This window comes from Genypterus blacodes, unplaced genomic scaffold, assembly GCF_046128005.1.
Source record: "Genypterus blacodes isolate CSIRO-AG114 ecotype Tasmania unplaced genomic scaffold, CSIRO-AGI_Gbla_v1 ptg000058l_1, whole genome shotgun sequence".
In the NCBI taxonomy this organism is placed as follows: domain Eukaryota; kingdom Metazoa; phylum Chordata; class Actinopteri; order Ophidiiformes; family Ophidiidae; genus Genypterus; species Genypterus blacodes.
This window is the reverse complement of record NW_027466870.1, coordinates 5,977,141-6,003,042: the sequence shown is the minus strand read 5'-3', so window position 1 is coordinate 6,003,042 and position 25,902 is coordinate 5,977,141. Positions and strand designations below refer to the sequence as shown.

Here is a 25,902-nt window from a genome sequence, read left to right as displayed (position 1 = left end):
TGTCCGGTGCTTTCTAAACGTCGTGCCCACGCGTGTGTTTGCGCGCACCTGTTTTGACATTTAAGTCCCAAATAATTGCAAATTTGCGGGCCATCAACGCGGCAGTCAGCTTTGCTTTTGAGCTAAATTACGCACGGCTGTGTTTTATGTGGAAGTGTGGGCTCTGTTGTCACATTTGGAGAAAAAAAACATTAAAGAGCACAGCTGATGGGGAAATACCTCAAAGGTTTTAATTATAACATTTAGTATTTGGTAAGACAAAAAGGTGCAATCAGCGCTAAATACAGGTGTGGGATGCGTGTGAGGGAGGGAGATAGTGTGTGTGTGTGTGTGTGAATGTACATGGGGGCTTTAACATGCACCCTGTAATAGCTCATTTATATACACAGAGCTGCGCAGGCATCCTATTACCGTAGAGCTCCAGGCTGCAATCACTCTCCTAGAGCTCTGCTGCGCTCTGCCCGGCTCACTCAAGCGCAGACCTCAGCAGCGATTGATTGCGTTGCTGGGATTCGGGAAGCCTTTTCTCTGCCAAAAGCATGCTGAGTCTGGCGTGTGCCGACCGAGGCTTAGAGCCAGCCAGAGAGCGAAGGTGTTAACACCGAGGGGCGGGGGGGGGAAGGAGAGGCTACGGGGGCTGATGATAGGCAAGATTAGAAGCCAATCACAGCCTCTGACAGCAAGGTGGGGAGGGGGGGGAGGAGAGGGGGAGTGGGCGGGCATCCAGCTGAGTAGGAGACTGGGCGGGTAGCTGTGGGAGGGAGGGGAGGGGAGGGAGGGAGGGAGGGCGGAGGGATGCTTACTGCAGCCCAGCACTCTCTCATCCACTCACTATTCTCCTCTCAGCATCTGTGGAAGAAGGCGATGCTCGCACGCTGACTGCACACAGGGAAGACAGGCAGAGTGAGAGAGATACAGGAGAACGTGTAGGACCAGACAGAAACAGAGAGAGAGAGAAAGAGCGAGAGAGTCAGGTATCTTTGGCTGAGGCATTCCTGTTTTGTGTCTGAGGAAAGAGAGAGAGAGAGAGAGAGAGACAACGGCCAGCGGCTCCCAGATGGAGTGGAATGGGTTTAAGATGGTAAGACAGCCAGCCGATACACTCTACTGTACGTTGTAAACCTGTGTTGTGATTGGTGCAGCGGCTAGAGCAGGTTGTAGTGTCACATATCCCCCGTATCAGCCGGTGTGTGTGTGTGTGTGTGTGTGTGTGTATGAGATCGTTTCATTCCAGGTGATGCGATGAAATGCACAAATGTTTGTTGTGTGGAGAGTTAATGTTCCTTCATACCAGGACTAGATATACAGCATCAGGGTGGATTATTGTGGTGTGTGTGTGTGTGTGCAGAGGGGGAACAGTTGGAAGGACGGGACCGGATATCATGCAAATGAGAGAGGCGTGGAAGCAGGAGTAGAGGTAAGGAAAGATGGGGAGCAGGAGGGAGGGAGGGAGGGAGGGAGGGAGGGAGGAGGGATTAAATCAGGGAACAGAATCCATTTCCTGGAGAAGACGGATGTAGAAATCCTTTTTTTCCTTTTTTGCAGCGCTCTGAAATATTTACCTGAGCATGGTACTGCAGCAGAGGGGGAGAGGGCTGGGATGATGGACCTTTGAACTCATATCCATCTATGTAAAGTCTCACATGTTAACCAGATGAGGACTTCTGTTATCTGTCCCTCTGTGTTTGTGTGTAGTTTGTTCATGCAGTGTGTCAGAGACAGAGGGAGATGGAGTCGTTGTACATAGGTTGTGCACATGCTTTGATACAGTACATGTCCCTGCCATGCTGTTTGTAAGTGTGTGTGTGTGTGTGTGTGTGTGTGTGTGTGTGTGTGTGTGTGTGTGTGTGTGTGTGTGTGAGAGAGAGAGTTTTCTTGTGTGTGCTTACTTGCTCTGAGTGTGTGTTTGCAGTGTATAGGTCATAAGCTAAGTGCTGTGCCTCTCTCACTTCCTGAAACTCACTCTAGCTTTGCATTCATTCATCTAATTGACTGACAGATCCAAGTGGCAGGTCGAGGCCATAATGTTTACTTTGGTCACTTCCAGCTGTCACATAAGAGACACTTTCTCATTCGTATTAGATGCTGCGTCACCATCAGTCTGCACAGTCAGGGCCATTCTTTTACATTCTCACAGCATCTGTCCGTTTCCAAAATGGTGCTCAGGCCGTCTACAGAGTGGACTGATTCACTTTAGCATCAGGAACATTGGAGACATTAATCATCCGTCTGTGAGTTAATGTTCCATTTGGCTCCATTCTCTTGTACGCATTTAAACCGCTCATTGAAACAAAGATGACTTCTCAGCTCGGCGACAGGCGAGTGGCGCTAGCAAAGCGGCCCGCCCGTTTCCCTGGACACCCGGTGCTAGCAGCCTAATGGAGGACACACAGAGGGAAGGAAGGACACGGCTAATGTATGTAATCATATATGGAGAAAATAGAATCAAAGCAGGGCTGGAGACCAATGTGCAAAGGGTGGAAGAAAGTAACATGAAAGGAGGAGGGGGGAGGGAGGGAGGGAGGGAGAGAGAGAGAGAGAGAGAGAGAGAGAGAGAGAGAGAGAGAGAGGGGTATGAATGTTAATCAGTGTTAGCAGCATTAGATATGATGTGCAGCACACTTCTAAACCTCCTGATGGGACACTGTGGGGGACATGGGTTTGAGGACAGGCCGTCTTTTCAACTATGCAATCAAACATATATATACTCACTCACACACACTCTCACTCACACACACACTCTCCCTCTCTCTCACACACAGACACACTGATACACTAAACATGCAGTGGCTCATTTCCCTTCAGGCAGAACACCATGATCCCAGCCTTCCCTTCCACCTTGTAGCTTCAAGGTTGCACATCAGTGTTAATGTGTGTGTGTGTGTGTGTGTGAGTGTGTGTGAGCATTTTATTAGCCACAATGTTCTGACCAAATGTGTGCTTAGTGATTTAGTGTAACTGAAGACAGGAGGGACGTGTTCATAGAGATCATTTAAGAGATGATGGATGATGGTGTGACTGAAATAAGAAAGTAAAGGGACAGGAGAGAGGATATCACCATGTTCATGAACACGCTAGTCTCTGCTTCTTTCTTCTCTGTGTGTGTGTGTGTGTCAGTATATCAGAGGGGTGACTGACGCGTGTCCTGATGCACAGTGACATGGCTAACTAGGGCCTAATTTAAAACAGCCCAGTGAATGGATTGAGAGAGCGAGAGAAGACAGCGGTCAAGACTGAACATCTTTGTTATTTGCCTCTTTGCCTCCTTGACTCCGGACCTAGGTGCTTTAGGATTGAAGGGAGTGTGTCAAAATATCTTATATGCTTAAAGTAATGATTTTCACAAATGGGGTGCAGCCGGTTTGATCACGTGCTGAGAGAAACCCAGAGAAATCTGTGCTGAGGGTTTGACTCTGTGTTTGTGTTCAGCTTTACATCGTCTACCAGCAATTAGTGAGCGCTCATAGAGGACACTTGAGTAAAAGGCCTCCAGCGTGTCCACACACACACACGTTGTGCTGTGTTGTGTTGTGTTGTGTGTGAGGTCTGGGTGTCGCTGCTGTTGCTACTGGTTTCTCAAATGCTCTGCTGGATACAAGCAGCAGCCCAGTGCATCGGCTGTAATTGAGTACAGCATGCTGAAATGTCAAATGATTAAGTTGTGTGTGTGTGCGGGTGTTTGTGGTGGTGTGCATGTTGTGTTTTGCATCACTGTAGTTAAGGTGTATTAGTTATGTCAACATGCTTAAATGGCTGTGTGTGTGTGTGTGTGTGTGTGTGTGTGTGTGTGTGTGTGTGTGTGTGTGTGTGTGTGTGTGTGTGTGAGAGTGTGTGTGTGTGTGTGTGACTCTGTGTGTGTGTGTGTCTCTGTGTGTGTGTGACTGTGTGTGTGTGTCTCTGTGTGTGTGTCTCTGTGTGTGTGTCTCTGTGTGTGTGTGTGTGTGTGTGTGTGTGTAGTGTATCATACATTACATGCTCAGTCTTGAGCTGTAATGTGAGTGGGCAGTTCTAATCATGCATGAATAACAGGATGCTGCTACACACACTCGTCAGTCACTCAGCTGTATTGACGTGTTAATTGCAATAGTTTGATCCCAAATTCTGATGTGGTCATGTAGAGAGATTGTAGTGATCGCCTCGGTCGACGCAGCTAAATGAAAGCTTTCCCGTGTGTGTGTGTGTGTAGAGGTAAAGTAAAGGCTGGTTGACTACGTGATCAACTGATTTACAGATTAATTAAAATAGTACTTCAAAGCTTTAAGCCTGTAAAAGTGCATGTTTGGGTCAGGAGGCTGGAGAGAAGAGTGTAATAAATAACAGCTTTGCTTTGTTTCCTGCGAGCACATTACAGCGTCTCTCTGTGTTTTAGTGACACAGTGTCTGTATAAATACTGCAAAATATTTTATTGTCTATAAATGTCTTTTCCACTTCCCTTTAAATAAAAACTGGATGGGAGCAGTTAATGAGCCAAAAGCCTGTTTGAATAAGAAGCCGCTGTAACAATCTCTGTCCCAATTAGCACGCTTTGGTTTTTAAATATTCCTTTTGTGTGAAGCATAAACACACATGAAGACTCGCAGAACGGTCACGATGAAAATTTAATAGGCTTCCACAGTGATTTCCTTCATTTATGTAAAATGTGTTTTCTCTTTCTTTTTTGAAACGCTGGAAATGTGAGAGGCACGGCAGCATTCTGCTGCGAGGGGAGCAGCATTCACAAATACTAGACCTAATTCCTTTGGCAGAGGCTCAAACTGCTACAGACAGACACACAATCAGCTGGGGAGTGTTAGCGCCTCAGCCCACTAGCAAACACAGGACCGAGCCCTTGTTGTGCATCGCTGCTTTTCAGAATAAATATCCCGATGGAAAATACAGTGGGAGGAAAGAGGTATTCATGTGTATGTAGCTCTTTGTTCACTCAAAGATACACACACAGAGAGGAACACTGGCTTTCTTAGTTACTTTGCTGCTCATTCTTCCTCAATCCTCTCTCTCCTCATCCTCTCCCTTCCTTCCTTCCTTCCTCCCTCTCTTTCTCCCACTGTACGCCGTGTGTGTGTGTGTGTGTGTTTTGGTATTCATACAGACATTTGGATTTGAGCAGCACTTTCTCCTGAGACTGTGCACAAGCGGCTGAGTCGTCTCATCTGCATTTTGCATCCCAGGAAAAAAGAGAACAGAAAGCATCACCAGGCAGACAGACCGTGTGTGTGCGCGCCAATGCTAGTGTGTGTGTCTGTGTGTGTGTGTGTGTGTGTGTGTGTGTTTGTGTGTGTGTGTGTGTGTGTGTGTGAGTGAGTGTGTGTGAGAATGCACACATTGGCTGGTGTTTGGCTCTGCCGGCTTAACTGGCCCCAGCGCTGTTGATGTGTGATGTTGAAAGGACGTTTCAAGGTCATACTTTCGACAGGCCTCGCCGCCCCCGACATATTAAACATTCATACATCTCTGTAGCCGAATGAATTATAGATCCAACATGCAACTGAACATGCTACAAAATGGCACTATTGTATATGGTAATCCACACATTAGGGCCGACACACACACACACACACACGCACACACACACACACACACACACACACAGCATCCCACACCATGTCCTCCAGCCTGCCTTATCACATCAGCAGAGACACCAAACACTGGGACAAAAGAAAACAAACCAAAACACCGATGTTGCTCTGTTCCAAACATGAAGTCGCTGAAAAATCCCACAGCTGTTTGAGCCCGGATACGGAGGGAACACTCCGTATCCGTCTGTGACCAGTGGCTCACATAGACAGGTGCCATTGTGCATAAAGATCATTCTCCCGGAGTTGACAGTCGATTCCAAAGAAAAAGCACACAGTATCTTCTCGTGAATTATTATAAATAAATGCGTGAGAGGAGGGAGATAATGCCACTATTTCCTCTCATCAGTCAGGGGGTTTAGTGTGCCTCTTTGACGCAGCACCCACGAGACCGCAGAGACGCCGCCAGCTCGCTCCCATCGGCAGTTATCGCCGGCGGTTTGAGATGGTAATACTGATAATGTCAGTTGTCCCATCAGGAATATGGATTCTCACAGTCGATGCATATTCCCTTCCAATCGACTGGCAACTCTGTCCTTCAGATGTAACGAGACGGAGAGGAGGGAACGTGACATCCTTTTCATCCGTACTTATCCGGACTGATAAATGCCAGTGGCAAGCATGAGCGGTACCTGTCGAGCGAGCGAGAGAGAGAGAGAGAGAGAGAGAGAGGGAGAAGGAATATAGAGAGAAAATGGGAGCAATAAAGGGATAGATTTGTGCTATCTCATTGAGGCACAGTGCATCTCTGGCACATGCTGTCAGACTACAAAGTCGTGGCTGAATTCTCCGAGGCAATCAGCCAGCACCTTCTATACGTTTCCTCCCTGGCTCATGCTATATAGTATATGAGCAGAGATAGTCTCCTGTTGGCAGTTTCAATTACAGCGCACTGTACAGGCGGGGGGGGGGGGGGGGGGATTCATCTGCTGGTTTGAATGCAGACCACACTCTGGTTAGTTGGTATGCTACAGGCCCGGTCTGTTAGCTGTGCTGGTATACATTTAGTCTTTTGTGTCTCGTTCCCTCCCGTCTTCCCGCGCTGCAGCAGGAGCAGGGGCCGTTTACGACCCGACCGCTCTCACATCTCTCACGTCAATTCACAACCGGGATTAGATTTTCACAAAAGATACGCTCGCCATTAATTCTCCAGCCGCAGCGCAAACAGCTTTATGGCGTGTACGGAGTGATTGTAGCTGTTGGAACGACGGCGTATTCCGACAGCGGAGTACAGCCGAAGAGAGAGAGAGAGAGAGAGAGGGAAGCCTGGTTTGCAGTCGCCGTGATGAAGACTCAAATGAAACCTGGTTCATGGCTTTGACAAGGTCTGAACATGTAGCACACACACTACACACTGTATGAACATCTAAATGAAAGCTGGTAGTTTGTCTTCCCGTTCAGCATACAAAGAGTATTGTCAGAGGAATCCTATAAAGTTCCATCTGGTCTCTCTATCAGCAGTTTAGTGAGCTCGTCTGCGTCTGATGTGTTCTCCAGTTATTCATCGTTTCCATCAAACTGTTTACTCATTAAGACAGATGATGGACGGGTGTCCTTTCCCCTTGCAGCTATTTGATTATATGAGCTCCGGTTCAGAGCTAAATCAATAACTAGATTAACTAGATATACACACACACACACACACAGAGAGAGAGACACACACACACACACACAGAGACACACACACACTACCCTAGGCCTTGGAATGAATTCTTGAGTACAATGGTCGGTGTCTATGTGATTTAGCTCACTGCCTTTGCTGAAGGCAGGCACACACACACTCCCGCACACACACACACTAACACACACACACACACACACACACATACACAGAAGCAGGCTGAGATGCAGCTGATGGGGGAAACAGTGATTAGATTAGGACGAGCCCTGCCTCTGCTTAGCAGGCGGCCCAGTGTTCCTCCGTCTGGTTTGTTCCCTGTGCGTGTGTGTGTGTGTGTAAACGCTGTGCTGTAGGTTTTGTTCTTATCGTATACCTCCAGGCTGTTTATACCTTTTTAAAGAAGCTGTAGCAGTCGCATCAACAAAGCCAATATTACCACTTAAAGTCTAAAAAACAGTTTTAATTAGAACACCTACTGTGAATAGGAAGTGAAAATTGAGTTCAGTGCAGAGTTTACAAGAATTTTACTCTGCTGCTGAAAATAGAATTCGTCTTTCAGATTCCTTACCCGGTTTCTGTTCTTCGAAGGGTTTGCTTCACACACGGAGGAAATGCTGCAGTAAGCATGAAGTTAAATCACAGTCATTAACCCTTTCACCTGTCACAGGAGCAGGACGCCGTGTCGTGACTGAAGTGACACGTGTGATTTTAAAACACGCTATAGAGCCGAGCGTGTCCGCGCTGACCTGCGTGTTTGCATACGTGTGTGTTTTAGTGTCGTCTAGCTAAAGATAGGAGAGCTTTCTCAGTGAAACGGCCGGGTGCCTGCACAGGTGCAAGGCCGCAGTCACCTGCCAGCTTCATGTGGAGGAGGCGTCCTCGCTCATGGAGCCCTGGTGCTGACTCAGATGGAACGGCCTGCCTGTTCAACCTGCCTTACATTTATTCAGGGAGTAACTAAGGGAAGGTAAGCAGGTTTGATCTAAACATAGGTATAGCATGTAAAGGCAAAGCTGCAGAAAAGGGAGGGGCCCGGGTGGGAAGGATACACACTGTGTCCTTGGTCCTAACACCTACAGAAACACTGGTAGTACCTGGTCTGCACAGTTGTTGCACACTTTTGTGACAAAACTGAGCCCTCCACACACACACACACACACACAAACACACGGCATATCATATATTTAATTAAATTGCACAAGGCCAAATCTCAATTTGGATTTTAATTCATTTAATTGTGCAGCACTAATACACACTAAATAGGTCTCAACATGTTGTAGATTGATATCAGCCTCACTTTAAACTTTAACCACATTAATGACATTTCATTAAGGGTTGCCATGTAAAGGATGAGACGATGATTCAGCCTCTTTAATCCAGCAAATATTTCTACTGCAGCTAAGGGCCTCGACACCGATCACTCCAATCTGTCACGGTCAGGGATTACAGCGGCCATGCTCAGCACACACATCTCTGTGGTGTGACTGGGTGAGGCGAACACTGAAGGTGCTGGCTGCTGCAGCTATCATGGAACAAAGGCTGGCAGGTTGTTGATCGGAATTTGATGCAGCTCAAAAGACTGGAGTCAGGATGATGGTGCCGCATTGACTTACAGGGGGGAGGATTGGATGGAGGAGTGGGGGGAGGGGGAGGGGGGGTCAGGGGCATAGAGCGAGGGACAGCTCCTGGCAGTGCAGTGAAATCAGGGGAGCAGAGATGAGGGCCGGCGAGGCCATGCCAGGGCCGGGGCTGAGGGACAGGGACTCAGGCTGACAGGCCGGGCCAGGCCGTCCTTTCCAAGGCCCGGTCCCCCTGCTCCAAGGCTGAGGCCAAACAGCTAGGCAGGTGTCCAGCTGATCTCACACCCCTGCAAGGGAGGGACCACAGAGCACCGGCCACTGGAGCTGCACAAATTGAAGTGTCATCCCCAGAGTCAAGATGCTCACCAATTTTCTGCATGCGTTGGTGCAGAGCTGGGAATCAGCCAGTGGACAAACGGCTCCAGATCCGCCTACAGTTTGGCTGAGCAAGGGGAGGCTGCAGTGTGTGTGTGTGTGTGTGTGTGTGTGTGTGTGTGTGTGTGTGTGTGTGTGTGTGTGTGTGTGTGTCACTGTGCATATGTGTAACAGAGAAAGAGACTGGGTGTGTATATACAGTACTGTATGGAGTACCCTTGGTCCTCTGAAGTCATTGTCCTTGAAGGACGTTCTTTCCCTTTGACTGCCTACAATGCAGCACAAGTCAAGTAAAGTAAAGTGAACAAGACAGAACTAGTTACTTCAGTCAGCTTCAGTTAGGACTTCAACATTCAGTCACAAATGAAACTGAGCAATACTGGGCCAAACCTTGAGACTGAGGCCTGGGCTATAAACAAAGAGCTCTGGGTCTAAACACTTTATTGATAAAGGCTGTCAGTATCCTGTCATCTCCTGGCCTCTGACTTTAGTTAAGATTTACAAAGATTGCCCCAAGGGCTGAGGCGAGTGTGTGTGTGTGTGTGTGTGTGTGTGTGTGTGTGTGTGTGTGTGTGTGTGTGTGTAGGGAAGCTGCATCAATCTCACTGAAAGACTGAAGCATCATAAAAAACCAAGAGGAGGGGAAAAAAAGTCAAGCCAAAGTTAAATGAAAAATTGCTTACGTACACGTCTCACACGGTCTGGAACATTTATTATTCTGAGTCACACAGAGAGAGGAAGAGGTAGAGGAGAGAAAAAGAGAAGAATCCATTTGGTAAAGTAGATGCAGATCGATGAGACTGGAGGCAGCCAGGACCAGAGTGCAGGGGAGGAGGGAGTGTGTGTGTGCGTGTGTGCGTGTGTGTGTGTGTGAGTGAATATCTGTGATGTGTCTGTGTGTGCCGGCGAACGCGAGGTGTCCCAGTTTACTTTGGGCGATTGATCCGGCCGAGGATCCGTCTGACCCGCAGGACGTTTCAGAGCTCCAAAAGACACTGGCGGAGATGGAAATGGCAAGAGAGACGGCCAGGAAGAAAGGGAGTGGAGAGAGAGAGAGAGAGAGAGAGGGAGAGAGAGGAATCAATAGCACAGCGAGCATTACCGCTAACTTGACTCACTGAGGAGCCCGGCTTGTAAAGTCATATCAATCTCTTTGTGTCTGAGTCGGTTTGATAGCAACAGATTTGGTTGCGGTGGATTTGCACGCACTCTCAGCTCGCAGGGCGCTCACGTTCCACAATTAAGCAGATTCAGCCGGTGGGTCGAGTAAAGAAACAAGACGCTGTATATAAAGCTGTCAGGAAATCACAAATAATATCTGAGGCAAGATGGTGAGACGACGCCTTAGAAGTCAAACGGTTGCACGCTGGCTCCATTTTGTAGCTGCCAGGCAGTGTGTGTGTCTATCAGAGCAGAGATCCTGCAGCATAGCATCTACTCCGCAGTCTCTTCCATCTATCCTGGCCAAGTCAGGGTAAATTGATTGTCTAAGCTCTGTAAAAGAAGGGGGAGGGAAGCCTGCGCCCAGGCCCGCAATAAAAGTGGCGGTTTTACGGCGTGGAAGCAGCAGAGGTTTGAGAAGGTTGCAGAGGACAAGAAAAGGATGAGGAAACGCCTGGGTCATCTAAATTTGAGCCTGTACTCTGGCCTTTATACCTTTAATCAAATGACACAAAGCTGTGGAGGAAGAAAGAGAATCAATCTTATTGCACACTAAGGTTGAATGCTTTGTGGAATGGATTCATATAAATCTAATCTCTCTCTCTCTCTCTCTCTCTCTCTCTCTCTCTCTCTCTCTCTCCATGTCTGTGCCTTTGGTATTCTACACTATTAGAGGAAAGCAAATGTATTCTCTCTCTCTCTCTCTCTATCTCTCTCTCTCTCTCTCTCTCTCTCTCTCTCTCTCCCCCTCTCTCTCTCTCTCTCTCTCTCTCTCTCTCTCTCCCCCTCTCTCTCTCTCTCTCTCCCTCTCTGGCCGGCTGTAGGCGGATATGGCCTGTCCTGTTTGACTGCTGTGCCCAGAAACCATTGGCCAGGAGCCCAAGGAGACAGGAAGCACTTTTGTGGCATCAAATATTAATGGCATTATAGAGTGTATTGATTATATAATAAGTCTCCCCAGCGTCTGTGCGCCGACTGAAATGTATTCCCTGAATAATTGAAAATGTATCCATGAGCGCTTTCTCATCTCGATGGTTTGGTGGATGTAATTGCGTTGCAGTCTTATTCCAGTGTTATTTGAGATTTTATCAGCGGACGCACGTGTGTGTGTGTGTGTGTGTGTGTGTGTGTGTGTGTGTGTGTGTTCATGTGATAAACGCAAGGACAGACACAGAATATGAAGAAAGATGAGACTGCCTGTGTGTGACTGTGTGTGTGTGTGTGTGTGTTTGTGTGTGTGTGTGTGTGTGCGCGCGTCTAAGACTGTTTGTTTTAGCGAATGGTTGAGCATTGATTCTTGAGCACCCAGCAGTGTTTCTGAATATGGGATGGAGACAGACTGAACGCACTTCTGAGGAAGCTAATATTCCTCTTTTGCCGACATTCCGCTCCCCCGCTCTCTACGTTAGCCCTTGATATGGAGACTCACACACACATCTGCTTGCTTGCTTCTTCCATCTTTATCACCACATTTCTCCGTCACACTGTGCTGCTGTCTGCTTGCTGCGGCGTCGTCGTTCCTCTCCTCACTGAGGTAGAATGTAAAACAACAGCTCTGCAGAATGGAAGAGAGAAATGCTTTTGATGTTTTCACCTCTGCCTAACATTTCCCTTTTTTTCCCAGGTTAGCTTTGCAGCGTAACATTGAACAGATGGTACACACCCAGGCTCAGTTTGTCCACTGTAGTACAAAACAGTGGAGCCTTTAAATTAGAAACAGCATGAGCGCCACAGTCCTGCTCCTCTCTGAGATGGTTTAATATACGACACAGGAGCTCTGGCTAAAAGCTTTGAAAATGTTAATGGACTTATATATAAAGCCATAATGCTCCTCTACAATATGTCCTAGTCAGATTAAAGGAAAATTTAAGGAAAGTGACTTTATATTGCATACATTTTGCCGTTTTTATGCAAGCAGCGACCCTTTAGTCTCTACTGGACCTCAGACCCAGGTGGCTCAGGACCATCAGCACCACAGAACGTCCCATTGTTCATCTTTACCCGTCAGAAGCAGAAACAATATTCATCATCCTCTCCCCTGCCCTGACCTCCCTGCCCCTCTCTATCCTCTTCTTCCCTTCCTCGCTGACAGTTCACTCTCATTTAGACCTCTATTATGCATTCCTGCCTAAGTTTACAAGACACATTGACAACAGAACATGCACCGGCTCTCTCTCTCTCTCTCCTCCCCCAACCCACCTCTGCCTTTCTTTGAAGTATTGAAAATGTCTTCCCCATTACTCAGCCCTTCTTCCTCCTCCTCCCATCTGATCCCTCATTCCCTCTCTTCATCTCTGTAAAGGAGTAAATGAAGGCAGAGGTCATCCCACCTCTCTTCCTCTTCTTCTGCTAAATTGGCTGCTTGTGGCATCCGTAGCTAGCTGCAGGCGTCTGAGCCCGCTGCTCTGGAGAGCCGGTGAACAGACTTCCTGCTCATTTGTGGCATTTCTGTCTCTTCAACCACAGGCATGTTTACCCACTGAGAGCAAGAGGGAAGCCCTCATTATAAACTCAGCTAAGGTCATTGCAGCCACCGCACCAATTTGCCGGCTTCACGCACACACATGCAGTTCCCTTCAGTACTCTATGAAGGCACTGGGATGATTGACACAACAGCAGATGCTACATGATCACATTATCTCCCCCATTTTGAGTTTAGCTCCGAGAAAATGATCAAGAAATCGAGCCGTACCGTTTTACCAAAATTGCTAAACCAAATTAGTTTGATCAACCTCATCACATCTCAGATCTCAGCCAGGCTCCATCCAAACCCCCCTGAGCCACCTGTGTGTTTGAGTGACAGGTGGAGTGACTGTAAAGGTATAAATGTATATTTCTAGTGAGCTGCCATGTTCCTTACTCCCCCCCCCCCCTCCCCTTACAACCATGAGACTGTACAGTGAGTGTGTGATGTTGACCAGTGGGCTGTGCGTCCCCCCCTCCCTGTGCTCCGCTCCATAGGGGTCGACAGAGACACAGTGGCGTCAGGCAGAGCTCCCACAGCTCCAGGGCTGGGCAGAGAAGGGATTGCTGACACAGCCAAAGATGGTAAGGAGACGACTGCTGCCAAATGGATGGCCCAGCCATTTTATACAGCCATGAAGTAATATGATTTGATATTGCACTGTGTTTACATGAGAGCACACTGGTGGAGACGCTGCTGACTGAGACAGAGAGTGATGGGTGGGGCTGCAGGCTGAGGGCAGGAGGGAGGACTGGAGCTGAGCAGGGAGGAAGTAGAAGCAATATTAAGCTGCTTACTTCATAATCCATCCCATATCTTTGACAAAGTCTTTAAGGAAGAATAAAATGTTGCTAAGCAAATCTCTATTATCTCAATTTATATCCATAAAATGCTGTTTTATTATTTAAAAGGCGTCTGTTAGCGGTGCCTTTTAGCCATCATGAGCACAGGCAAAGATGAATCCGTGGGTATTTCCTCTCTCTCTCCCTCTTTTCTTTCATCCTCTCTCTCCCCCTCTCTCTCTCTCCCCCCTGTCCTCCGGGAGGTGCAGTTGTACTCTGAGCCTGAATTCTCTGAGACTTCGCTTTGCATCTCCGCTTCTTCTTCTATTTAATATCTAATCCTAATATCTGATGTGATGTAATATAACATGGGGGGAAACATGCACATGCACAAGGCAATCTAAGTTGACTACTTTTTTTATTTCTATGTAAATAGTGTGGGTAGCAAGCAAACATTTTGCCTCAGAAGGCTCCTGACAAAAAGATAAACTCAATAGAAAGTGCCTGGTGTGTGCAGTAGAGCTGCTGTTCTTCCTACAATCACTCCTGACTTCACACACGCCAATTGACATTTTGGCAGAGCGAGAGATTCTTTCCCTCTACTTACGAACTTCTAAAGTGTGTGTATGTGTCTGGCTATACCTCCAGCATGAGGAGCATTAGAATGTGTGAACTACAGGCCGACCCTGTGTATCCTGCAATGAGCCAGAGAGGCCCGGTGCTGGAGCCAGGCAGCAGGACATGCAGGGAGCTCTGTTCACAGCACTGGGCTCCACAGTGGGAGAGGAGGAACAGCCAGAGTACTCACAACCAACACAAAGTGGACTGCTGAGCAGCACAAATGCTGGTGGGCAGGCACAAGGGGAAGAATATAATTGGCCATAGGGACTCGGCAGGTCCCTGTTAATTAGAGGCAGCCATTTTGGTGTAAAAACTCCGCAGAAAATGTCCCATGGAGTTGAAAGTCTCTGACAGAATGGAGCCCAGCAGGGAATGTAAACAGATTTAATAAGGCCCTCTCCAATCAACTCTATTATGGGTAGATACTTAATTTCCCTCCTCCCTCTCCCATTCCTCTCCACCCTTCTTCTCTCGCTCCCTCTCTGCCTGTCTTGATCTGTCTCTGTATCTCTATTGTGCTGGAGTGGTGAGTGACTAAGGAAGGATACTGTCAAAAGAACAATTTGCATGCCGCTCTCATCTTGAGAGCTCTTAGACATATCCCTGTCTGTTTATTTGCTGCTGCTGGCGGCGGCGGCGCGTGCATGTGTGCTTTCTCCCTATGTGCTCATGCACTCATGGCAGATGCAGTGTGAATGCCTTCATGCATGCATTTGCGTGCATGTGGGGATGGAAGTAGATTCAAAACAAGACACTCAAGACGTGTACACCTAGAAACACTTAGATGCTGTCCAGCCACGCCGTATAAGAGGAAAACAAATGCCTAGATCAGGAAAAATATGGAGAATGGATGTTAAGAAATACAGACTAAAATTTGGAGGAGATGCTTGAAGCAGCTCATCACACACTGTTGTTGTTTGACCTTTCTGAATCTGCCATATAAGGTCAAAGGCTCATCTGCCTGTTCTTCAACCCTCACTAACATAAACTCAATGCTCTTTGGTTTTTCTTTATCCACTTTTTGAGCAGCAAATAATTTAAAAACTATTTAAACCTATTTTGACAACCAGTCTACTAATATAGATTTAGAATTAGAGGTCTGTAATGTAGTTATTATCTCATTTCAGTAGGGATTTAAATGGTTAATTATCCCAGTGGCTGTTTTTCATTTACCTGCATTCAAGTATCACCATTATATTGCTTGTCAGATGGACAAAAGTAAAATGTTTCAAACCAATAGGGGCTTTTAAATGTGAGCGTTTTGACTGGTTTTAAAAACATTTGAGACAAACAGTGAAATATTTGAGCTCATCTTATTGCTACGGGAGGCCGAGCAGAGACCGTCTTTTAATAATCCAGAAATAGAGAGTGATGCGACTTCTGTGCCTTTTCTCCTCATTCAAACCAAGCGCAGCATCTTTGTGTGTGTGTGTGTACTATAGAGTCGATGAAAATAGACAGGAGAGATCTGAGCAATGAATTCTATGAATCTACACCCTGATTGAGGTATTAAAAAAAGTGGGGATTGTGAGATGGACCCCAGGATAAAGAACATGGAACATCCAGACGTAGATCCAGATGTATGAACCATGAATATGAAGCTCCGTTCTGCTGGATGAAGTAGGCTCATACTTGCTTGTTTTGTTAAAGCACTAGTCAAGCTCTAAAGCACTCTAACCATCTTCTAATGCTACATCCATCCACGTGTGTTTCACTAATCCATTAATTACAATTCATGAATATAATTTAACCCTTTTTTTTTTTAAAGAATGAGCACTTGTGTTTCAAATGTCACGGCGTTGTAGAGAGAAAGTGGAGAGCAACCTCCCCTCCTCCTCACAACTTTTGACTCTCTTTCTGTTTTGTTTTCTTGTCTGTTTTCTCTCGCACTTACACTACGCTCATAGTTCCTCTTTGAACACTTTGATCCCACGACGCGCCGCAAAGCTAGATAGAAAAACCCAACCCCCTCTCTGTCAGAGCAGCAGCATCTGCCGTCAAATAGCTCGCTGAAGGGCTGCCCCTGTTGTTGTCACCTCCCAGAAACCCCAGCAGCAATCAAAGTAAAAGAGAACTATTCAGAGACGCCGCTCACTGTGTTCATGAATATTTAGGTTTTTATCCTCTGAGGGGAGAGTGTTTGTTGTGTTTCTCTGTGTTTAGAGTTATTGAGGGTTTCAAGTGTGTATAGCATGTTCATATGTGTCAATTTTGTTAGTCCATGTTGGCTGAGTCATTTTTTAATTAAACCGTATAGCATTATTGACATGTTTGAGATTGTGATGGGAGAAATCTTTGGTTTTAATTAAAGTCAGACTCTCAGCAGTTAATTCTGTTGGCCACGTATAAGAGATGATTCATCAGCAATAACCATTTCTATTATTATTCCTGAGTATAAATGAGTAAACCAGCCATGTCATGTTTAGATCTACACTGGTTGTATAGGTAGAAACTCAGTACGAGCCCATTTGGTAAATGGAAACAGGGGGTCAGGACTAAATAGGACCATGACTGGACAGGTTTGAGCAAAATGGGGACTGGACATGCCTACAATTTGAATATTTTTTTATAATCTATCTTGGCCTCAGAGTCCTATTCTATCTGCAATATAGAGAGATATTATATTGTTATAAGGTTGGATTTATAAATGTTACAAACCCATAAAAGAACATCCTCACTGTCCGTCTGCCCCTGTAGGGTCAGAGTTATATTATAATCATTCAAAGATTAATATTACAGAGCATTAAAAGATGCCATGCTTTATGACTTTGCCTGTTATTTAACTTCACACTGCCAGTTAAGGAGGTGGACATTGGACATTTCACTATTTTATAAGAGATTAGCCATTTTTATTTTATTGCCATCATTGTACTTTAGGAGCTAACAAACTGCCAGCTCTCTGTGTTTGCCTCATATTAGGCTCCTTAACAGTCAGATTGATGAAATAGGCTCAAATGTGTGTCAGGTATAAACCCACATCTTGCTGTAGCATTACATAGTTTACATATGTATACAGTACAAGTAAGAGAATTAGACAATGTTGCCTGTGAATTGGATGCTTTGCTAAGAGTTCAGATTTTAGGAATACTTTGCCCACTAATCCTTTCTCTCCTTGTCCCTCTGCCCTTCCTCTCTGTGGTTCCTCCCCTCCTCTTTTTCCACCTTTCCTCCTCCTCTCTCGCCCCACCTCAGATCATCAGTAACATGGAGGCTCCAGTGACAAATGGGCCGAGCGGAGGAGGCACTACAGCCAACGGCCCAACCAACAACAACCGCGGGTGCCCCTCGCCCATGCAGACCGGACCATCAAATGACGACAGCAAGACCAACCTCATTGTCAACTACCTGCCCCAGAACATGACCCAGGAGGAGTTCCGTAGCCTCTTCGGTAGCATCGGTGAAATCGAGTCCTGCAAGCTGGTTCGTGACAAGATCACAGGTACTTGATGGAGACGTGGTGAATATTAAAGCTTTTCAGGAACTAAGAATACTGCTTTGGCTTTGTTAACAGCTGGGAATGTTTCAGTCCATGAAGGGGAATGAATTTGTTTAAGCACAGAGAAAATATTAAAAGTTCCAGTGATAATAATCGTAAATAATGGGAAGAAGAGGGAAAACAGGAAGTATCCTAACCTGGCAAGCTTTGATGAGAGGAAACCCTATTTTCACTGGACTCTCCAAAGGAAAGTGGAAAGGGAGAGCACAGTCAGCTGCTGTACTGAGCTGGAAGGGAAATTGCTTAATAACTTTGGCTCGGGTCTTGGAATTCTGTTTTAATGATGGACTTCCAATTAACCACACTATCTTGCTTCCTAATAATCTTTCTCTGGGAACACTGTGGTGTAGATTCTCTGGGGAAACACATATTTTCCGATTGTTGGTAGCCTAAATTGAGAGATGAGAGATCCAGTGAGGAAGGACAGGCGTAACATGGCACTGTGAGCTGTGCGTGGAATGTGCAAAGTACGCAGCCACTGCTGTAGGCTGCTCAAAGATCACGAGTAGGTGTAGATACTATTAACCATATGCCATATGCTCTCAGCCAGTGTTGAATGTACTCAGATAACACACTAACACACAGGTTGGAAGAACGAAAGAGGACAGGAGAAGTTAACGCATGCATACATAAACACACACACACAAAAGCCCTGAGATCAACCTGGTTTGGAATCCATCCATACCATTGATATGTATGCGTGGAGTCCGTGTGCGCTGTGTCTCCCACAGGCAGGGACCCGTCTCTGCCCTCTGTGTGTGTGCTCAGGCGCTGCGACTCAGCAATGCAGCAAAGCGCCACATGTTCTCCAGAGGTGTTTAAATTAAGCAGCACTTCGGAGCGCTAATCACGGCTGTAATCTGGGCGTAGTGGCTGTGTGGGTGGCCGTACAGCAGATGGATGGGGGGTGGGGGGGGTGCAGCTCTGTGATAATGCTCCATAATGGCTTTCATTTTAGATCCTACTTACTGACACTCTTCTCCTGATAATCTCATTAAAGGAAAGCAGGCAGTGGAGATCACCAAGCCATTCTGGTGTGGAGGCAGGCGGGGAGTAAACACGCATACAAACATTCATAATCACACAAAGTCATATTCCTGTAGTAAAGCATAACACAGAGGCCAACAGCAGTGATGATCCTGACTGTAAACCAGAGAGTCCACCAGTTCAGTTCTCTTCTGTTGGCCAGTTTTTTAAGCTAATTTCTGCTCTAATTCTTTTTTGGAGTCATCATCATCATCATCTTCCTCTGTAATGGGTCACAAAATGGAGCCAGAGCGTCTGATACACTGGAATAATGGTGGATGGTGTGAACAAAAATAACACAAGGTTACCACATAGCTATCATCGTCACCATCACATCGTTCCCTCTCCCCCCCTCCCTTAAGTGTTGTTCCCCAAACAGCAGCGAGGAACGCCACAACGGCACTAACGGCACTAACGGCAGCTTCAAAACTGAAAATTGGTGTAAAAACAGAAACGGTGTATAAACTGCTAGGAGCCGAACCGGGGGAATGTGAGAATGGTGGAAATGTTTGTTCGCTCACTTTCAAACCATTTAGGGTTCTTCTCTGCTCTGCACTGCAAGGTCTCTCTGATGACTTAGCATCAATGCAAGAAGTTATAAATAAATCCCGCCCTCCCGCGGCCCCCCCCTGTGCAAACCTGTTTTGCTCTCCCATGGGTGCAATTTCCTCGCGCAAACTTTTAGACTAACAAAGCACAGCTCCCCTCTTCTTTCAGGGAATGCCAAGAGGCCTCACACTCTCGCACAGTCTTCCAAATCATTACGGGAGTGAGCCAGGTTTGAGAGAGGGAGGCGTAGAGAGAAGCCCCTTTTTTTTGGAGAAGGATGTATACAGCACACACACCTGCACCCTCGCTCCTCTCCTCTGAATGTCTGCTCACTGATGTAAGAAAGGTCAACCGATGCCATTTAAATGTTTCCGGTGAATTCAAAGACGGAGAGGAAAAAGTATATTTTATACCGCGTTAAAATTTCAGGATGAAAACTTTAGAAGATGTCTGGAGGATAGTAAAAGTGTTCTGCAGGCACAGATTATTCATAGTGAAGGGAATAATAAGGCCCTTCTGCCTTTGTGTTGTATTATGCAGAGTGATGAGGATGAAGAACAGAGTTTTAAATAACTTTACTGACTGGAATTATTATATTGGTTGTTATTTAATGATTACACGATAGATCCATTGGCTCATGCATGGGCGAACATACCGTGGGATAAGAGTGGATACATTAGTCTATCTTTAGAGTCAAGATCCTTTTTACAGCTGCATTCTTATCTCAAATATTCAGTCATTCATCCAGTCTGTTCATTTAAACACAACCTCTCACACACACACAGACACACACACCCATAAGCAGAGACTGTGTGAGCACCTGAGCCTCTGTGAGTTATGAGACAGACAGCTCTTCAGCTTCCTGTGGACTTGCTCCTGTCAGCTCTGATGCCATCATGGCGTGAGGCCGGGTCGGCTGTGGGCAGGCGTAGGCACTCCAGCTTCGTCTGTCACCCCGGCTGACTTCAGCGGGTAGGAGAAAAAAATAACCCACCTCTTAAGTGCCTTTCTTCATCCCCACATGCCTTCTTGCCCACCTACCTTCCTGCTTGTCTGCGCCGCTACCTCTGCCCGGTGCTCTCAGAACACATCGGGGACGTGCAGGTTAATCTTTTATTTAAGTCTGCCTTCCATGCACCTAACTGCTGCCCACACACACTTTCACACAAGCCCTAGGCCTCCATCATTTGAATTAAGTGTGTATACCATAGTGGCTCAGGAAGGATTTCAGACGATGTGCGCTGATAGCTCCATGAGATTCAGCACTCTGGGTCTGTTTTGTTTCTTCATAGAGAGTCAAATGTCTTACTGAAGCTGAAAGCTCACACCTTCAGCAGCAGCAGAAGGGCCGGTAACAAACACAGACGAAGCGAGAGCAATGAGAAACTCACCTGCTAGGTTTTAATGGAATGCATTAAAGTATTGCTCCTTCTAGGCAGGAGCCGTCTCTTACATGCACACAAGCACACACACAAACACACACACAAATGGAATTGACTGATCCTTGTCAGTTAGTCATTTCTCCGGATCATTTTTCTGCATCGGCTGCATTTCTGCTGGAGAAATGAATACATTTGTTTTGGTAATGACACGGAAGAGAAGAAATGGCTTTCCGTGCTCAAACAACAATTGATTGCATCTCTGGGTTTAGAATCGTGAGGGGGAAATGATTTTTTTTTCTCGGTAACAACAATTTGTACATTCTCCAATCGTGGCAACAAGAGCAGTGGCCAAAAGCTCAGCCTCCTTATTCTGTGGAGAGATACAAGAGGACATTTCTCTTGTTTAATGAGTAAACAGTTCACTGTGTGTCTGTTACCTTTTGCCTAAGGTAGGTTCAATATTTCCTGATTGCAGGCAATCAGTAGCACACAGCAACTCTACACCTTTTAATGATAGGGATGTTATTCTCCCTGTTATTGAGATAATCATTTTTATACCTCCTCAAAGCCGGTAAATATATCACCCTGAACAAACTAAATGAAGCCCCTGTGCACATCACACTCCTCACCTTCCATGTGTCGGAGTTTGTGTCACTGTGACAATGAAGCAAGCCGAGGAGATGTTAGCTATGAAAAATAGATGGGCTATGACTACGTCAGCTGTGGAGGAGGGCAAACCAGAGCGTCTCTGCCTGGCTGTGGCTTCACTGCATGTGAACTCTGCTGTGAAGTCAAAGCTCACAGAAGGACAGGTACACCTCATTCAGGCAGGTGGAACAACAGCTCATGTTTACCGGCTTTGCTTTGCAGGCACAGTCCTGTGGTTCAGCGAGCACACGTCCGTTAGTCTCATTGGCGTTCCACTTCTGGAACAGAACATCAAGTGCACCCACAAGTATTACAAACATAAAATATGCATCTAGTCTTGATCTGCGAGGACAGACCGGGGGAGTTAAGTTCTTGCAGAGGGTCTGTCAGTCTAATGGGGAGCAGATGAAATATTTACCATAAACCTCAGTTTACCCACAGCTCTGTGTAACATCCACAACACGCCAGGCAACAAACCTGATTCTCTTTGTACTTCAGAGCACAAATGAAGCTGTTTCTCCCGTCATTACTATAGTGAAGGGAAATAAACTTGCTATTATGGTCTGTTTGCCTTATAATGAGATCTATTTACACCTTCCAATGCACATAAACAACAAATGCAGTGTTCTGCATGTTTACAAACTATAACATTACATTTATATTCTGTGGCTGGTGCAGTGTTTAGACCTCACACACAGGCTGCATCTCTCAAAAACGAGTGGCTAGGCTCAGAAGTACTGACACAATCAGGCAGAGGGGCATTTATTTATTACATTTACACAGTCCCAGGTCGCTGGAATGTCCTGTCTCTCTCCTCCTAGCCTCTCCTCTTTCTGCTCTGGATGCAGAATTGGATGGCTTCCTAGGTTGCACTTGTCCCCCTACAACCCTGGGCACAGCCTGCCTCCATCCCCTCAATCCACTTTGAGTGCCCTTTATATGGAACACGCAAGTTGTGTGTCCGTCCCCTGTGTGGGCCTCACATTTACAAGCTGAATGTGCCTGAGGGTTAGTTCTCGCCCTCCACTGTGAGTTATCTGTACCTGGACAGGAGAGGGCTGGACCGTCCCTCTCCGGTCTGGGTCCTGTGCGGCTGAGGGTTGACAGCTAAGGGGCTTTGGGTCTGCTCACTTTTTGTGATCTCTGTGAGATCCTTGAGCAGATGCAGTCCAGTGTGATCCTGACGTAACAGGGTTATCTAAGACTTAAAGGGGCTCCTCAGTTTGCCTTCTATACCTCCACTGCACCGCCATCCGGCCCACACACTGCTTACCGCAGTCCACTGGCCCCAAGGCTCAGGGAGCCACCATGAGTGGGTGGTAGACGTGTGTTTGTCCCTGAGCTTCTATGTGGGCAAGCCTGTGTACTTGTGCGTGTGTGTGCGTGTATGTGTGTGTGTGTGTGGTGGAGGAAGCAGGGCCTTGGGAACTGAGAGCAGGAGCCTCCTGACTGTAACAGTGGCTGCTACCTTGGCAACCCAGAAGGGAAAGATGTGTTGAATGAGTGAGTGGGAGAGTAGATATGTGTGTGTGGGGGATGTGGCTCTGTTTATGAATTTAGTTATTTAAACAGGCTCAGTGCATGCCACATAATACATACTAACTATATTGCTAGTGTGAGAGCAGAGTAGTGTGTGTGCGTGTGTGTGTGTCTCTTGTGTTCTGCATGTTTGTCTTTCTACAAACTCCCTTGACTTATTTCCAATGCAGCTCACCTTCTTTGAGGTAAGTGGATTGTATTTGGATGTGAGGCTGCAGACAGCAGGGCACCTTTTCAAATGTTGAGGAGCACTGGCCGATCAAAAATAGCTCCACCTCAAGTACAACAGCAGCAAGGAGCAAAGAGTCAGAGGATGGAGGAGAGAGGGAGCAGGGAATGTGACACATTTACTCTGACAAATTGAATATCTATGTCTCTCTCCCTCCACATCTTAAATGTCGCTAAATTTAAAACTGACCAAACAGATGTACCTGTTTCTGGGGAGAGGAAACGGAAACCTTCTCCTGCTCATATCTGTAGTTGACATATAACATCGATATCAACCACAAATGAGCAAAATAATAGATGTAATAATCCAACTTAAAATAGAATTTAATCATAGAATGTCATCACTGAATCTCTCTTATTGGCGTTGAGAGCATTTTAGTAGAATTTCTTCAGCTTGGTTAAATTTTGTCGCCTCCTCAGCCAGCAACACACTCCCCCAAGATAGTTTATGAAAAAATATTGCATCCAGACACGAGCAATGGGAGGTTCATGTGTTTCATTTGGTAGCCACCACTCTACATCAAAGAGCGCATTGTGCAACTCTTGCCCTTGTCTGATGATAGCAGGAGATGAAGATGCTTTCATGTCTACAACACACAGCTGTTAGTCACATAAAAGAAGAAATGAGCTCAATAATCACAGCACTATGAGAAGCTTACAGCCTAGGATTGTTTACCTGAATATGTATACATTCACCAATATATATGATCATGAATATAAATCAGTGTGTAGCTTTGAAATGAGTGTGTGTCTGCAAATGGAGTATAGTCTTGCGTGTATCTGTTTATCTCTTGTTTGTCCCGATGCATCCATGTGTAATTTGACATGGGTGTGGTAATGTGACTTTTCACCTGCATCCACTGGTATGTGTGTGTAAGTGTGCACAGAGGGGGGGAGGGGAGGGGGGGTACTACATAGTGGCCAGCAGGCAGGATACCCACTTGAAGCACACACTCATTTTCTCATCTCGCATGTTGGGCAACCTGCTGCTCCTCAGGAAACAAATAATGGCTTAGTCATAACACCTCGCCAACACACCGAAGAGCTACTCACTGAAATAGCTGTGATTTTACCACTGACAAACATGCCCACCTTCCCTCAACTATTTATTTCAGATTGTATAAAAGCCGTGCCAGAACAGTGGGGGTTTGGTTCAAATTAGCCCCCACCTCCTCACTCCCCCAGCTTTACATTGTTATAGATCTGTTCTCAGCCAGACTGTACCAAGAGTGTAACGTGATAAAACACTGGAATTCAGATAAAGCGTTTGAAGCGATACAATGTGTAGTGACAGGATCTGGCAGATGCTCCTGTGTGATATAACGTTCCTATATTTGATCAAGAATCCCCCGTTTATGTCTGCTGAGTTGATCAAATGACTTTAGAACTTACATGAGTGCCACTGTACAGCAACCGACGAGTCAAGACTCTGATATCTAACCTCATTAAAACACCATTATAAGCCGCAATGAATCATTTTGGTTTGTGTTTAAATTGACAATTAAAATATACATATAAGTAAAAGTATCCATTAGACTAATTGATCAGCACAAAGCTTATTTTTCTGTTAACTATAACCTCATTAGAGGCCATTTATCATTGGTTTTTAATAGCTTCTCTGCTTTGCCTCAGTTTTCTAGTTATTTGCCTGTAATCATACTTTAAAGATACAGATTCACTTTGTGGTTTTTGAAATGTTTTAGGCAGCAAAAAGTTTATGTGAAGGATTATGGACTTGAACCAAAGTTGAATGGAGATCTCATTATTCAGTACAAATGCAACCCCCCACCCTCAAATGTGTCCAGATTTCTGTAGCAAACAGCGTAGGTTCAAGCCAATAGGTTTCATTACGGTCAATAAGTCAATAGGTTCCAGTAGCTTCAGTCACAAACAAGTCTCCAAGGGCTTTACAGGCCCAAACATCAATGCTCTCCAGAACAACATGGACAAACTACCCCACAAAACCTCAAACATGAAAGAGAAAAGAGGGAGAACCCCTGCAGAGGCAATTCAAAGAGAGGCAACAGAACCTGTCTCCTTTCTTCATCTCATGTTTGGTGAGCATCACAAGAGAGGGTGCAATGCTTCAAATTGCTACGGCAAACTTTAAAATAAGTTTTAGTTGTTGCTGCTTCTTTGTTGTGGTAAAAAAAAAATGTATTGTGTAATTTAACGAGGTGGAGGAGAAGCTCGGCTCATTGTGGAGCTCAGTAAGAAACCATGAGAAGAGGAACGATTCTGAGCTGCTGTAGTGTGAGCTGTGCTTTATTATGGTGTGGTGAGCGGGAACAGAGCAGCCCATACTGACGGGCTGAACCAAGTGCAGGCTCTAAGCCGGACTGATCCTGCTGGGCAGTGTTGTGGAGGACAGGACAGTTGTTGTGACAGGGTGAAGCCAAGCACACTGCTTGCTGCCTCTGCATGCATGAGTGAGTGGGCCCACAAGTACTCACAGCGGTCTCATCTATAAGAGCCTTTCTGTTATGCAGATTAATGCATGCACACACAAACCTTTGTTCTCACACACTGAGAGTAAAGGATGTAAACAAATCCAGATTTGAATAACTCAAGGTTGGAGAGTGGGGTGAGGTGAACGTCCCACCAGCCACCTCCATATCTGCTCCCCTGCCTGATGCATTCACTGTCACTGCTACAAGGCCACTTCAGCCACACGGCTGTATCATCCCTGCAGCAAGGACATCATAAACCGATGGTGTAAGTGTGTGTGCATCGGTGTTATTGAGTGATTACATGTTTACCTGTATGTGTGTGGACACATGTGTTCATCTGCCTGTGTGATGCGTTGGTGTTAGATCTCCCGCCCATCCTGGGAGCCAAGCCGGCTGCCAGTTGCCC

The 25,902-nt window shown here is 46.2% G+C and overlaps 1 protein-coding gene across 3 annotated transcripts in view; it reads left to right on the top strand.

Moving 5' to 3' along the window:
* elavl4 (ELAV like neuron-specific RNA binding protein 4) overlaps positions 1 to 25,902 on the top strand; it is a 64,455-nt gene that overhangs the window by 14,996 nt on the left and 23,557 nt on the right. Inside the window, exons 3-4 of one of the 3 annotated variants that reach the window (XM_076153266.1) lie at positions 13,273 to 13,359; positions 17,371 to 17,617. In XM_076153266.1, the coding sequence (XP_076009381.1) occupies positions 13,273 to 13,359; positions 17,371 to 17,617 (334 nt within the window). Of the gene's footprint in view, positions 1 to 12,744; positions 12,754 to 13,272; positions 13,360 to 17,370; positions 17,618 to 25,902 lie in introns of those variants that run through there. The other 2 variants (XM_076153268.1, XM_076153267.1) reach the window with 2 other exon arrangements.